Source organism: Tupaia chinensis, unplaced genomic scaffold (genome assembly GCF_000334495.1).
Source record: "Tupaia chinensis unplaced genomic scaffold, TupChi_1.0 Scaffold000113_1, whole genome shotgun sequence".
NCBI classification, from domain to species: Eukaryota; Metazoa; Chordata; class Mammalia; order Scandentia; family Tupaiidae; genus Tupaia; species Tupaia belangeri.
In genome coordinates, this window is record NW_006159577.1 from 374,722 (window position 1) to 390,436 (window position 15,715).

Here is a 15,715-nt window from a genome sequence, read left to right on the forward strand (position 1 = left end):
CCCAGGGGGGATGGTCACGCGGCAATCCCTTCTCCTCCATTCTCTTCTCGGGATCTTGGGCACGCATGCACACATGCCTGGCGTGAGTTTTAAGTCACCGGGTCCGGGACACGAACTGCGGTCGACTATGTGGGAGTCCAGCGACATAGCCACTACACTAACTGCTGGTTCGGTTCCCATGAATATGTTATCTTACATGACAAAGGATATTTTGCAGATATTATTTAGTTAACCTGGTGATGAGGAGAGCATCCTGAATTAGCCAGGTGGGCCCAATATCATCCAAGGACCTTTATAAAAGAGATGCAGGAGGGTCAGTGTCAGAGAAGATATGATCAAAGTAGAGGTCACGGATGCAGGTAGTAACCAGAGAATGGCATGACCTCTAGAAGCTGGAAAAGGCGATCCTACCACCTCCTTGATCTTAGCTCAATGCAACCTATGTTGCCTTCTGATCTTCAAAATGAAAGACAGTATATGTGTATTAAACCCTACCTTCATGGTCAATTGTAATAGCAGCCATAGAAAACTAATATACAGCTCCTGCTTATCTGGTCATGGTTGTTCTTCCTCCTCCCTGCCAGAGATGAAGGTGCTTCCATATAGCTAGTGTTTATTCCATGTTACGTTCTGAGCATTGTGCTAAAGGCCGGTTAGTTATGTCACTTAATTTTTTTGACTAATCCTATGAAGCGGATACTGTTGTTACCTCCATTTCACAGTAAGAAACTGAGGAATGCCACATGTGTAGCCAGAGCCAGTAGATACGCCCTGGGACTCTGTGGTCTGATTTCAGTAGCATCTTGACCACCGGTGCCACAGTGATAGTGACTACATAGGCCCAGGGTAGGGGTGGATTGATCATTAAAAAGCATAACTGGTACCTGGCCAGTAGGTGGCATGGCAGTTATGGTGGCTGGATCCCACATAGCTGTGCAGGTCAAGTCTCAGATCTGATAGCTTGAAAAACATGCCCAGCACCTGTGCATGTATGCCCAAATCCCAAGGAGAATGAAGGAGAAGGGATTTCAGTATAGTCATCCCCCCCAGAGGGGGCAGATTTCTGATTTCATTGGTCTGTCTGTCTCTGTCTTACTGCTGTCTTTCTCCAAAAAGTGTACTTGCCCTATAACAAAACTTAAATGGTACCAGTTATTTATTGATTTATTTTTGGAGGTTGTTTTTTTTTTTTGTTTGTTTGTTTGTTTGTTTGTTTTTTTTTGCTATAGAATGTATGTGCTTGCCAGAAATACAGAGACAGAGAGACAGAAAATGAAAAATCACCCCCCAGGGGGGATGACCACACCACAATCCCTTCTCTCCATTCTCCTTTCAGGATTTTGGGCACACATGCACATGCATCCGGCATGAGTTCAAGCCACCAGGTCTAGGACTTGAACAGCGGTCAACTACATGGGAGTCCAGAGACATAGCTATTATGCTAACTGCTGGTCCCTATTTATTTATCTTTTTAATCAGACATTGACTGCCGACATCATCCCTGTCCCAAGAGCTTTATATATGGTACCCTCAGTTTATTGATAGCAAGACTGCCTTTTTACAGGAGGTGTTATCGCCCTCATTTTATGTATAAAGAAATTCAGAAAAGGTATACAGCTCACCCATTGTAGGTCTTTCTTGGGCCAACCTGGATACACATCCAGATCTGTCTATCCAAAGTCCATGCTGACTCCAAAGTTCTTAATCACACACAATGCCACACAACCAAAGCCAACTGATTTCTGTCTTCATCAGCTTTATTGTCAGTTCATCATGATGCATCAATTCTGCACAGAAATCCATGAGACCTTTCAGGTCTTATATTTACACTTCACAAAAAGTAATCTGTGCACATCATCTTGGATGAAAGTCTCTGTCACTCAGTAATAGACATGGAATGAGGCATAGCCACACATCTGAGTTAGAGCTGATGGAGACCACTGTCACTGAAGGATGAGACAAGACATAGCTAGACTTTGGACTGATCAGTGATGGCCCTTGAAATTGCCTTGTGCCACATTCTGACCCCTTAGCAAATTTGCCAGAGAACAATACTGTAGCATATTATTTTCTCCATAAAGTGCCTTAAGTTATATCTAAAATTTTAAATCTTTCTGATAAATTGGTAAAGATAGGACTCTAATTTAGATAGCTACTTTCTCTTTCTCACTCTCTGTTTCTTTAATTGCCAGAAAGTACAAGTACGCAATAGAGAGAAAGAAAGCCAGCCTCCTCCTTTGGGGCATGGTCACACCATAATCCCTTTTTTCATTTCTCCTTCACATCAGTATTTTGGGCACATGTGTGCCTGGTGTGTTCCTCAAGCCACTAGGGCCAGGATTTGAACCAGGGATAACTTTGTGGGATGCACAACACTTAACCACTGTGCCACAGAACTAGCCCATGAGAGCTACTTTTATTAATCTTGTTTTTTCTCATCACCAGCACTAGCAATTGAGAACAATTTTTTGTAACCTTTTGAAAAATATTTCCCTAGAATATCTTCATTGTGAGGGGAAAATATTTCCATTGTGCTGTCTCAGACTGTGGAAACCAAACGTCTGGCTGGGCTTACTTGCTGACTCCCACCCTCACATTCTCCCTGTGTTCGATTTACATTCCAGCATTAGCAACCTAACGAAGGTTTGGGACCTTCAAGGTTGTTAGTGCTGAGAGCCTTCAGATTAATGTTGTCTTCAGTCTGCCTTGGCCCCAGGCAAACATTGCAATCCTGCTTTTCCCTCCAGAGCACTGAACCCCAGCCCTTCTTTAGATAGGCAGGGCAGCCTCAGTAGATGAGGAAACTCAGGCTGAGTGACTCTGTAGATGTGTGGAGACAGGACTAGATCCCATGTTCTTAAATTTTTCATCACTGTTCTGTACAATTGGACCTGATGATATTTTTAACTATCTTTATGGCAAATGCTCATGGAGACATGTGGAGGATCTTACATACTGTATCTCACAATAATATCACAAAACGATCCATGGTCCACAGAAACCCTAAACATTCCTGTTTTGTTTTAGGATCCCATCTTGCTTTCATAATATTCTTGCTTCAGCCTCTCAGCTGGGACTTTAGGTATGCACCACCATGCCCAGCTATTTTTTAGATGGGGGTCTCTCTGTATTGCCCAGGACAGCCTTGAACTTGTGATCCTTAGCCTCCACCAATCACTGGGTTTACAGGTATATGTTACCTTACTGAGCTTTAGATTGGACCAAGAATCAAATTCAGGCCTACCATGTGGTCTTAACCTGTAGTTCGCAGTGTCTTTAGCTGCACATGCAAGCCAGCTGGACCCTACAACTGTTTTAAGTACAGAATCTGAGTCATCCATTGTCTTTCCAATAATGGTCGATTAAGAAGCTGCATGAACAATGCAATGAATTATCAGGAAAGTCATGACACATTTTTACATAGAAAAATATGTCATGACTTTACGTTCAACCTAGTAGCATTTCAGCCTTTCTTAACTCTAGTGATGTTGGGAAAGCTACTGATAAGATTTAATCTTCCGCTGGGTGTAGACTCAGAGCTTGCCTTGTTTGATTATAATTGAGTCTAAGAAAAACAACTGCAGGGAAGAATTTTATAGCTAATAAACTAAATAATAATGAACTCAGAATCTAAATGGACAGGATGGAAGAAATAAAGAAAATATACAAGGTTTTATCATGGCTTGGAAAATAGTGAATTCACTATTGGCTAGCATAATATGTGAGTAGATGATATTACATTTTACAGTCGAGTTGTATATTCCGTTTTATCCTTTCATATACTAAAACTATTATAGTAATATTATCTCCTTTTGCATAGGATTACGGGACAACTACTACAGTACAAATGATCAAATTTCCCTTAAAAATCATCAGTCTGATGTTACAGAGAAGAAGTCTGACTTCACCAAGGTAACATACATATCCGACTTCTACAGTGGTCAGCAAAATGCACCCAACTAAAAAACATAATCATTGGCCTACTTACGATATGATGACATTTTATTTAGTTTTGTCAAAAGTTAAATTATTGCAGTGGAAAATCTAAGGCAAGTGACTAATAGTTTTTTACATGAAAATATTCACTTTATGTTTATAATCTTCACTGACAATTTATAGTTTTATAGTATTATCAGTGAATATAATGTTCAATCTCAGTTTTAAACCAAAAATAATCTGTTGGGGAGAGCACACAGAAGGGAAAACACCTATGCCATGTATCATTTTGAAGGTAGGAAAGAGATACTTTGAAATCTAACTAGTTAGTGTAGATCATTATAACTATAAATAGTGTCGGTGGTTTGAAACCAGGAATAAACTTAATGGTCATACTATGAAGTTAAATGTTTCAGATCCTAAGGAATAAAGAAATCAGTACACAGAGGTTCATATTGCCAATTTATCATATACTAGGCTTTGTCAAATCCACTGACTCATTTAATCCTTTCCACAGTTCCAGGAGGTAGGTGATATTATTGTACCCATTTTGCTGATGAAAAAAATTAAAACATTACTAGATGACTTGTGCCAAATTTCATAGCTTATGTAAACTGATTTTGAAGCTTCTGTAAACTGATTTTGAAGCTTCTGTTCTTAACTTGCTCTAAAAGACTGTCATAGAGGAAGACTTAGTTCAGTTAACAGAACTTAAAGTATGGATTTTCTCCCTTTACGAAATTGTCCAGAGTGTTAAACTTTACAAGGCATGGGCCAGCCAGTGGCATGTTGGTTAAGGTACCTGGATCCCACTTGGCCATCTATATGGTTTGAGTCCTGGACCACGCAGCCTGAGGATCATCATGTACACAAATGCCCAAAATTCTGAGAGGAGAATGAAGGAGAAGGTATTGAAGCATGGCTATCCCCCTCAGGAAGTGGTTTAACACACCTCACTACCCCTGCTGTCTCTTCAGTGTGCATGCATACCCTATAGAAAATGAAAAGAAATAAAAGTTTACAAGGCATCAGCTATCTGTCACAAATGGATATTCTGTTGCTATTTATTTATTTTTTTATTCTGAGAGAGGAATTATAAGAATCAATCTTAAAGTAACAAAGGTATCTGTTAAACATTTTGGTGGCAAAATTATTTTTATCTTGGATATTGATTTAGCTCTGCATTTAATAAAGCTCAATATTTTCCTCAGAGATCCCAGTCCTGAAGTCTCATGAAGTAGAAAAAGGATACTATTTGGGTTCTGAGATTTAGTCATCAATATTTAAATTCCTCTCATTATGGAAGCATCAATCTCACTGTCTCAAGACATAAAGTTGTGTAGCTATAATTAACATTCTCTTGAGAGCAGTAACAGGAACCCCAGGTTGCAGGACAAAAATGAGTAGGTAGAGTAGTGGATCACTGGAGCCATTACTAAGAGGAGATACTGGTGGAAGGGGGAGATAAGATTGAGTTAGGAAGGAGAATGGGGAGGATATTGTGGAGGCCCATTGCTACTATTTTTCTTAGTTGTTATTATATTAAAATGACAATAATTGTACATATTTATGGGGTGGATACAGTATGATATTTTGATATAAAAATTCTGCACAGTGAAGGAAATAATAGGGTAGTGAGAAAACCAATAGAATGGGAGAAAATATTTGAAAACTATCCAATTCCATATACAAGGAATTCAAAAAACTTAACAGCAATAAACCAACAAACCCCCAATAATTAAGTTTAAAATGGGCAAAAGATCTTAACAGGAATTTCTCCAAGAAGATAAATAACCAAGTATACTTTTTAATACTTTTTTTAAAAAATCATTTGTTTTAACTTTATTTATTATTATTATTGTATTTTAATTTGATCAAAGGGAGAGGAAAAGTGAGAAAGCTAGCCACCAGGTCTAGGACTTGAACCACAGTTGGATATATGGGAGTCCAGTGCCTTAACCATCATGCCACCAGCTGGCCCTGTTTTTAAGTACTTTTTATAAGAAAGATACCAGCTGATGATTTTTTCCCATCTGTTTTTCATGTTGAGCTGTCAAAATTTGTCATTTTCCTATTGATAATAAAAATTAATTGGAATCAAGTTATTAATGATATAGATCTTTAGGGCCAAGTTGCTGGATGTCTGTAATACACACATCACATACTCACACACTCATATTTGATCGTTATATATGTCAGCATTAAATGACGGCTAGAAATCATATCCTTAGAATTATCTGGATTATCTAATTGATCAGTAGTATGACTTTCAAATTTCCCTCCTAACTTTGAGCTTTTAAAGCTTGTCCCTGTGTATGTTTATAAGGCTGCTGTAAGATGATGAAACACACCAGAGGATGCCCTGCCTTTGTAACTGCCATAAATTTCCACCTCTCCTCCAGAGCCTGCATAAGATTGATCACTTTTCCTTCCAAAACGCATCAAAGCTGTAGCAATGATATGAAGGCACCTCTTCTGCTGAGTGATTATTTATAAGGAATGAAATATGGGACAGAGTTAAAGAAAAAAAAGAAAAGAAAAAGGTTAAGTTCTCCTGATAATAAAAGTAATGGTAATCCCACGTAGAAATAGAAAAATACAGGAAGATACAAATAAGAAAATTTTATATATATATAAGGGGTCTAAATATTTATATGTATGAGGAGTCTTCACAAAGCTTATAGAAAAAAAAGAATTAAAGTTTGTCTTTTAGTGCAAAAATTTTGAAATCTATGCCCAGTTTTTTTCATAATATGCATTTTCTATGAATTTGTGAATAATTTTCTTACATCTTTTCCCATACTTTTTTGTTTTGCATAAGTGTAAAAGTATAAAGCATATCAGCTTTTACAGGTCTTTTATTATGTCCTATTTGACCACAAGAAATTTCCCATGTCATTTAAATTATTTGTATTTTTTATTAAGTTCTATAGAATATAAGATGCAGTTGTGAGTACAATGGTTTACTTACCTGGTTCCTCTTTTAAAAAAACATTGATTCTTTATCATTGCCAGGGGTTTTGGGGAGAAAGGAATGGAGAGTTATAGTTTAATGGGTATAGAGTTAGAGTTTTACAAGATGAAAGAGTTCTAAAATGGATGATGGTGACGGTTGTATAACATTATGGATATATTTCATACCATGAAACTGTACACTTAAAAACGATTAAGATGGTAAATTTTTTTGTTTTATATATTTTACCACAATAAAAAATTGAAGGAAAAAAATTGATTCTTGCTGGCTTTTCACTGCTATATATTACAAAACGTTAAATCCTTTGGTTTTTAGTACCGTGTGGGAAATCTAAAGTTTCACAATAGAGGATGGGAAAAGCTCCGATTTTTTCATTTGTCTTAACATAGTCTTTCTTCGTTGCCACATACCAGAGTGAACTTGTAAGTCTGAAGACATTTTACATTCGGGATGTAATGTCAATAGGTTGACAGATTACTTCATGATGGTGATACCAGATCAATTGAATGGAGCCTGGCAGGTTTGCAGTGAAGGTGGAAGTGGCTGTAGAGTGTGTCTATGTGGATAGGAATCTAAATAATCCATCTGGCAAATATACTTGTAAACTACAGAGCAGCAATGGAGAAGGAAAGAATTATCTCATGGAGAATAACACAGATTTCAAAGGTACAGGTAGGATTAGATGCTTATCCTTTGGAGAAATAAATTGCTACAGGAATGGAGACATCTTCAGTCTAGGGACTCGGGATCTGATTTCTCTGATCATCTATGACTTATCTTTTTCTTACTTCAATTTATGAAATGATGTCCTTCTTAGTAAAATGCTTAAAGCATAAATATAACGTCAAAAACAATCAATAAAAGGCATAAAACTGTAAGTGCAGTTATCAGCACTACAAAATCATGTTTGAAACATTGAAAAGAAATCGATATCTTAAAGCAGCACCAATGAGGAAGAAAAAAGTAAAAATATGTTGTGTGAGGATGGTCAGGAAACGGATGGTTTAAATACCAAAGCAAGATACAAAACCCAGCTACTCATCAGATCTCTCTCTGACCTTGAACGTTCTACTTCAAAAACAAGATTTTCTTCTTCCCTTCAGATAAAATCTTATATCAGTTCATTGTACTTTAGATGAAGGAAATATCTTTGTAAAGCCACGTTTAGTTAACCCTGCATAAAAAGCAGATGAACTGTCACCCTGAAATAACTTAATCTGGAAAAATAAAATGTGATCACTTTGTAAAGAAAGTTTGCCAAGTTTTAAAAATAGTAAGAAGATTTAGGAACATCAAATAAACCTCCTTCTTAACTTTCTTAGTTTCTCAGACCCAGAAGAAGGATTAGGCAAAAAAGTGATGTATTGTACTCTGTTATTGACTGAATTGTATGTACTCTAAAATTCATGTTGCACTTCTAACTCCAGTACCTCAGAATATAACTATGTTCAGAGATGGTGGCTTTAAAGAGGTTACTAAGGTCAGGTGACTTCATTAGGGCAAACCCTAATCCCATAGAACTGGAGTCCTTATAAGAAGAGGAGATTAGGACACAAACACAGGACAGAGGGAAGGCCCTGTAAAGACACAGGGAGAAGATGACCATTTACAAGCCAAGGAGACCAGCCTCAGAATAAATCCAGCCCTTCAAACACTTTGATATCGAATTTCCAGGTCCTAAATGTGAGAGAGTAAATATCTGTTGTTAAGCCACCCAGACTGTGGAATTTCATTACGGCAGCCTTAGCAAATGAATAAATATACATATACATATACACATACACATACACATATACACATATACATATATATATATATGTTCATGAGAGTGGACATCATCTTTGATTATTTAATAGGTTTCAGTGAGAATATAGGATTTGATAAATAGAACTTCCCACTGAAGTATAATATGTATATTGAAGAGCAAAGAGCTCATTTTCTTTTTCCTTTCTCTCTGTTGTTTGGGCTTTCATCAAAGTTGAATTTAAACAGAGGAGAAAATAGTAGTAAGAAATAACCTACTAATAACCTCCTCTTTTCATCTCTTTCTTGGCTTCCCTGACCCAGAAGAAGGATTTGACAAAAAGTCACGTGTTGTAATCTGATATGGGCTAAACAGTATGGCTTCCAAAATTCATGAATTGTATTCTGAATCAAAGGTGAAAGTTTTAATCCCCAGTACCTTAAAATGTGACTCTATTTGGACAGAGTCTTAAACAAGCTCTTTAAAGATTATTGGGCATTTAATCTAAGAATATCTAACCTGAGAATTACCTGTTTGATGTTACCTCTGGGTTCTTAACTCCCATGAGACCAGGGGTGCCTCTAGAACCTGGCACATAGTAGGTACTTCGTAAATTTATTTGTTTTTTTTAGAGGATTTTGCTATAGGGCATGTGCGCTCGCCATAAAGACAGAGAGACAGAGAGATAGAAAGCGAGAAATCACCCCCCCCCGGGGGGGGGGGTGGCCACGCCCCAATCTCTTCTCCTCCATTCTCCTCTAGGGATCTTGGGCACGCACGCACATGCGCTCAGCGTGAGTTTAAGCCACCGGGTCCGGGACTCGAACTGTGGTCAACTACATGGGAATCCAGCAACATAGCCAGTGCTGGTCCCACTTTGTAAATATTTTTCAGCTGAGTAATTAAACAGGTAGTTTAACCATGACTTTATGTTATAAATAACAGAATTTGCACCTAAGAAAATTATACTATTTCTATATTCACATCAAAATTTCAATTTCTTGGCTACGTATTTACTTATTTCCATTTCTACAATTCAGATATGCTAAAATGCATTCATTGTAAATTCCACTAAAATACAGTATAACTTTGATATAAATTATCCTTATTCTTCTATAGATTTGCTTCTATTAGGTATCCGCTAATTTCTGTTGAATCATAGGAAAGTAATACTCTCGAGTTATATTACATGTCACATATGAGAAGCATTTTTGAGATTTCTTTTTTCTTTGTATTTGCTAGAGGGCACATGGACTTGCCAAAGAGAGACAGAGAAAGAGGAGAAAGCAACTCTCCAATCACCATGGAGAAATAGTTACACCACAATCACTTCTCCATCTCTCTTCTTTTAGGATTTTGGGCATGCATGTGCATGGACCCAGCATGTTTCTCAAGCCGCCTAGTCTGGGACTTGAATCATGCAGTTGGGCATATGGATTCTGGCTGCCTAAGCACTTGGCCACAGAACTGGCTTGAGAGGTACTTTCATGTCCATCACCATTTTAGCACCTCATCTTTCTTGTGAACAGCAGGCAAATAATTTTTTCTTCGGAACTGGGCTTCCATCCGTATTTATCCCTAGAGCAATATCACCCTGATATACAGAGCAATTCCAGAACTTCAGAAATAAGTTCAAGTTCACACCATTCATTATTGCTATTCCCTCATCTGTTTGCATCTGATAGAGTCAAAATCATTTTCACAATTGCCAGGCCCAGGTTCTGAAGTGGTGACTATTTACTTCTGAACCTCTAAGTCCTTCTGGAGTGTTGTCTGTAGCCTATACTCTTCAGTGCAACCCCAGGTCATCACTCAGTGCATGTGGTCCTCAGCTCTGGCTCTGGCTCCCTATCCCAGTTGAGGCATGGATCATTGCCAGAGTCAGGGTCTCTTATCCTTGTTACAGGTCGAGATGAGAGTGACTATTCCTAACAATACACTGTCATTTGTACCAAGGCCAAGGCTCTCTTAGAAAGGTGGGGTACCCTCTTGATGTTGGAGACTATAGTAAAAAGACCTGAGGCCCCACAAAAGTCACCTCTGTTGGGAACCAGCAGTTAGCGTAATGGCTATGTCGCTGGACTCCCACGTAGTCGACCGCGGTTCGTGTCCCGGACCCGGTGGCTTAAAACTCACGCCGGGCGCGTGTGCGTGCGTGCCCAAGATCCCGAGAGGAGAATGGAGGAGAAGGGATTGCGGCATATCACCCTGATATACAGAGCAATTCCAGAACTTCAGAAATAAGTTCAAGTTCACACCATTCATTATTGCTATTCCCTCATCTGTTTGCATCTGATAGAGTCAAAATCATTTTCACAATTGCCAGGCCCAGGTTCTGAAGTGGTGACTATTTACTTCTGAACCTCTAAGTCCTTCTGGAGTGTTGTCTGTAGCCTATACTCTTCAGTGCAACCCCAGGTCATCACTCAGTGCATGTGGTCCTCAGCTCTGGCTCTGGCTCCCTATCCCAGTTGAGGCATGGATCATTGCCAGAGTCAGGGTCTCTTATCCTTGTTACAGGTCGAGATGAGAGTGACTATTCCTAACAATACACTGTCATTTGTACCAAGGCCAAGGGTCTCTTAGAAAGGTGGGGTACCCTCTTGATGTTGGAGACTATAGTAAAAAGACCTGAGGCCCCACAAAAGTCACCTCTGTTCTATCCTTGTCTTAAATTCTGTACCAGTCTGGATGCCCCAGCTCAGAGTGGACTTCAGGTGGCCTGAATCCTCGTTGGAATCCTTTCTACCACATCTGTGCAGAAGAGTCACCTGGGAGCTGATTAAAAATACAAATTCTGGGAGCCAGTAGGTGGCATGGTAGTTAAAGTGCTGGATTCCACATTGCCAACTGTGGTCAAAGTCCCAGATCTGGTGGCTTGAAAAATCACACCAGGCATATGTACATACATATCCAAAGTTCCAGAAGGAGAATGAAGGAGAAGAGATGGCTGCAGGACCATCCCCTCTAGGGAGTGATCTTTCACAACCCCCCTCTCGTGAGCACACAAGCCCGATGGCAAAAACCTTACAAAAAGGTCGAGGGGTAGGTGGTGGTAGGGAGAGGTACCAGGTAGAATAGTAGTTAAGGCACTGGACTCCCATATGGCCTACCCATGATTTAAGTCCCGGACCCAGAGACCTGAAACTCATGCTGGGCACATATGCATGTGTGCCCAGAATCCTGAGAGGAGAAGGGATTGTGACATGGCCATCCCCCCTATGAGGTGATTTCTCACTTCCTGTCCCTCTGTCTCTCCAGTAAGTACATATGCCCTATAGTAAAACTCTCTCAAAAAAAAAAAAAAATTCTGAATCTCATCCCCCATAGATCCTGCTTCAACATATGGCAGAGAGAAAGGGATCCAGATATCTGCAATCTGCATTTTTACAATCCCCTTACCCCAGGTGTTTTTTATGTAGGTAGTCACTGGTCCAAACTTTGGGAAACATTAAAATAAGCACTCTAAAATAAGTCTGATACTGGAGTTTCCAAGATGGGTATTTTCTTTTTTTCTAAGACTAGTGTCAAAGGAGTTCCTCCTGGGTATGATTATGTACCCTGTAGAGTAGTGGAAAAAAATATTGAAACTAAATTTAAATAAAATGGGAAGGACTGTATATCAAGTGAAATAGGTACCAGATGCACTTCAGTTTTCTTATACATGTAAACTATAGCCATGAAAAGTGCTATATGGAGAGGGGGTTGGGGGAGAGGGACCGTGTGATGCTGGAATATTGGGACTGGAGATTCAAAGTATTGGCTGCCTGCCAGAAGCACACAGGAAGCTTCAAAAAGCACAAATGTATATCTCCCCCTACACCCTAACCAGAAATTCTAATATAACAGGGGGAACAAGATTTGGGTATTGGGATTTTTATAAGTTCCCAAATGACTAATGAGCCTAGGCTGATAATCACTAAAGAGGTTGCCCTACCCACAATAGGGCTTCAGGCATTGCTTTATGTACATTGGAGCCTCCCTCAAGATAGTTGATGCATGATATGACTTGGAAGTCTGAGATGTCAGGCCAGAGAGGAGCTTGAATGTCCCCATTCTTGGCTCAGTGCTAGCACACTGACTATCTGTGCTTTTCTTTGCTCATATCATTTTATTTTTTTGGAAGAATGTAGCCAGATACATTTATTGATATTTATTTATTGAAATTAATCTTTAAAATGACTTCCTTCCTTCGTTCTCTCTCTCTCCTTAATTTGCTACAGGGTACATGTGCTACCAGAGAGAGACAGAGGAGAAGAGAGAATATGAGGATCCCCTCCTGGGCAAGGAGCGATGACTATGCTATATTCCTTCATTTTCCTCTTCAATCTCCTCTCGGAATTTTGGGCACACATGTCATGCACTAGGCATGTGTTTTTCAAGCCATTAGGTCCAGGACTTGATCCATGTGGTCAGCCATGTGGGATCCAGTCATCTTAACCATTGAACCATTTGGCTTGCCCTCCTTTCTTCTCACATTTCCTGTTATCGTTTAAATTTGCAACTTCCCATATATGTGTTTTTCTAAAGGATCATGTGTAAGGTGATGGAGATTTCCGTGAAAAATAAGCTATCATCTTCCGTGCTGGACAAAAAAGACACAAAGCCTCTCAGGTTGCTAAGATTGCACATGATCCTCCATGTGGACTTGGAGTGTCAAATGGCCAGCTAGAGGAGAACATTCAATGATTTGAGTATGTCAATGAATATTAATTCTGTCCTGAAGAAAAAAAAAATGCCACTGTGTTTGCTCATCACATCTTGAGAAAAGCTCTCAATATATGCTGGCCCTTCTATTCCAAAAAGTGTGCTCTTAAGAGGAACAGCAGGCTCAAGACTGTTTCTCCAAGTGTGCTCACCTACATAAGAATTACCAGGATGTCAGCTAAAATGCAGGTGACTGAGCTCCACAACCTACAGAATCAGAATCTCTGGAACCCAGGAAACTGCACTTGTAGCATCCCAGGAGATTCAGATGCAGGTTGGGGTTTAGAAACTGCTGCTTTAATTGTGGAACACCTTAATTATGCCTTTAGGCTTCCAGAACAAAAATTCTTTGGAGGTGGCAGGAGCTTAGTAGTTAAAGGTATTTTAAATCCTCTGCAAAGGTTCATTTTAAGCACATATGATAATGAATTTCCAAATGTAGGCTCAGGACCCTGTGAGCATTCCCTAAGTGCTGAAGTACAGTCAGTCTTCCATGTCATTTTCTGTAGTGCTTTGCATATAGAAATAAATAAAAGAAGGACAGATGAGATTTTTATGTCTCAGCCTGATTAACTGCCTCACAAAGAATCAGCACACTATCTTGGACCCACCATTATTCTGGACAAAAACTATAGCTTATTCAAATGATCATTGAAATGTGGCAAAACTACATTTGACCTGGTCCATTCTCAACCCTATTCTAGAAGTGGAATCATCTGTTTGTCACAGCATCAGGCTGGGCAAGAGTGAGTATTTAATCTCCACTCTTTTGTTATCTGAACTTTGAGGCCTGCTATGCCAAGCAGCAGGAAACAACTGAATTAGCATCTAAATCAGCAGAAGTAGAGGACTTTGAGGGTGACCAGGCAGGGAGACTGTTTCCTAAAAACCACACTGGTTATTTTCTTGCAGGAGTGCTGACTTACCTTTCATATAAACCTGTACCCCCAAGTACCAGCCTACTTCCAGAATTCTGTCTTCCCTCCCCTACTGAGACTGCGTATTCATGGCTCAGGGGTGGCAACTATCAAAAGTAGATGCATTAGATGTACCTCTTGACACATTAATAAATTAAGACTAGACACCCAGCAGAACACCAATTCACCAGTCAGGTTGTTTTCAGAACATGTAACTTTTCATAAACAAGTTTGGGTTTCTCACTCTTCTGAACATGCAGTAGAAAGCCTCAGAGTAAGCTGAGTGCTATGAACTGAGTTCTCTGGCATCCTGGTAGCCTTTGAAAAGGAGTTTACTGCCTGTATTACAATGAACTGCTTGAATAATTGAGATCTTTTTCCATTTCTAGGAGACTCTGGAAGCGCAAAACACAAAAATGATTTCATCCATAGTCATTTCGCAGCTGATTGATGAAAATAAGTCAAGAGAAAATAGGGCGGTGTTGCAGGTACCCTGTGCGTTGGCCCAGTCAAGTGCATATCACACCAAGCAGTCTTTGGCCAATCACAGCAGAGTCGACCTTCATAGGGCATTCGCATTACTTCCAGGCAGATTAGGACTTGCGACACCTTCACATGAGCCAGGACTTGATTCAGAACTGCTGCCCCAAGAAAGCTCATGCGGTGGCCCCCGCAAAGGGTTTGCATCCATCACCATCACTGCCAGGCGCGTGGGGCGCCCAGCCAGCGCCCTGGTGTGGGGCACTGTGAGAGACGCTCTATGTACCAAGTGCAAGGCAGAGGACTCTCTGTTTGGGAACGCTGCTCTGTCTGGTGGCGCAGATCTCCGTCAGCATCACAGACCTTTCTCCTGCACAGAATTCTCCAGAAATGGCTCAGTGGTGAGGCTGAAGGTCCCTGAGTCCCATGCCAGCCTGTGTGAAGAACACGCATACTGGGTCTCTCAAGTGGATGACAAAAGGAACAGTTTTTCTCCAAACACCCCACCGTCAGGAAAGGGCCCAGTGGTGTTCAGTTCCTGTGTCCACCTGAGGGTGTCTCGGCAGTGTCCGAATTCAGTCTGTGACTTAGACAAGTCTCTCTCTGTCCCCATTGAGCAACCTCAAATTGCTGGCCCCAAAATGCACAGATCAGTCCTGTCACTCAACCTCAATTGTAGTTCCCACAGACTAACAGCAGATGGAGTAGATGGCATAGCTAACAGAGAGCCAATAAGCAGAGCCCTGAAGCAGGAGCTCACTGATGGAAGCCAGAACCCTCTACACCCAGGCTGGAGCCCAGGTTTACAAGAAAGTCACTTGAAGGAAAACCCATCACTGGGGCATGTGCCTTTGGGCACTGTCACATGTCCTTGGAGTAGCTCTTCTCTGTTGGAAAACACAGAATTTGCAGATGCAGGAGCTGACCAGGTCACTGTAATGAACGGGAAAGAGGACC

The 15,715-nt window shown here is 40.2% G+C and overlaps 1 protein-coding gene across 4 annotated transcripts in view; it reads left to right on the forward strand.

Annotated features, from left to right (window-relative positions):
* The window catches only part of CUNH10orf90 (chromosome unknown C10orf90 homolog), a 115,861-nt gene that overhangs the window by 11,327 nt on the left and 88,819 nt on the right, over positions 1–15,715 (forward strand). For 3 of the 4 annotated variants that reach the window (XM_006143892.1, XM_027770091.1, XM_027770092.1), the window contains exons 2-3: positions 3,821–3,912; positions 14,668–15,711. In XM_006143892.1, the coding sequence (XP_006143954.1) occupies positions 3,821–3,912; positions 14,668–15,711 (1,136 nt within the window). Of the gene's footprint in view, positions 1–3,820; positions 3,913–14,667 lie in introns of all 4 variants that reach the window. The other variant, XM_027770090.1, reaches the window with a different exon arrangement.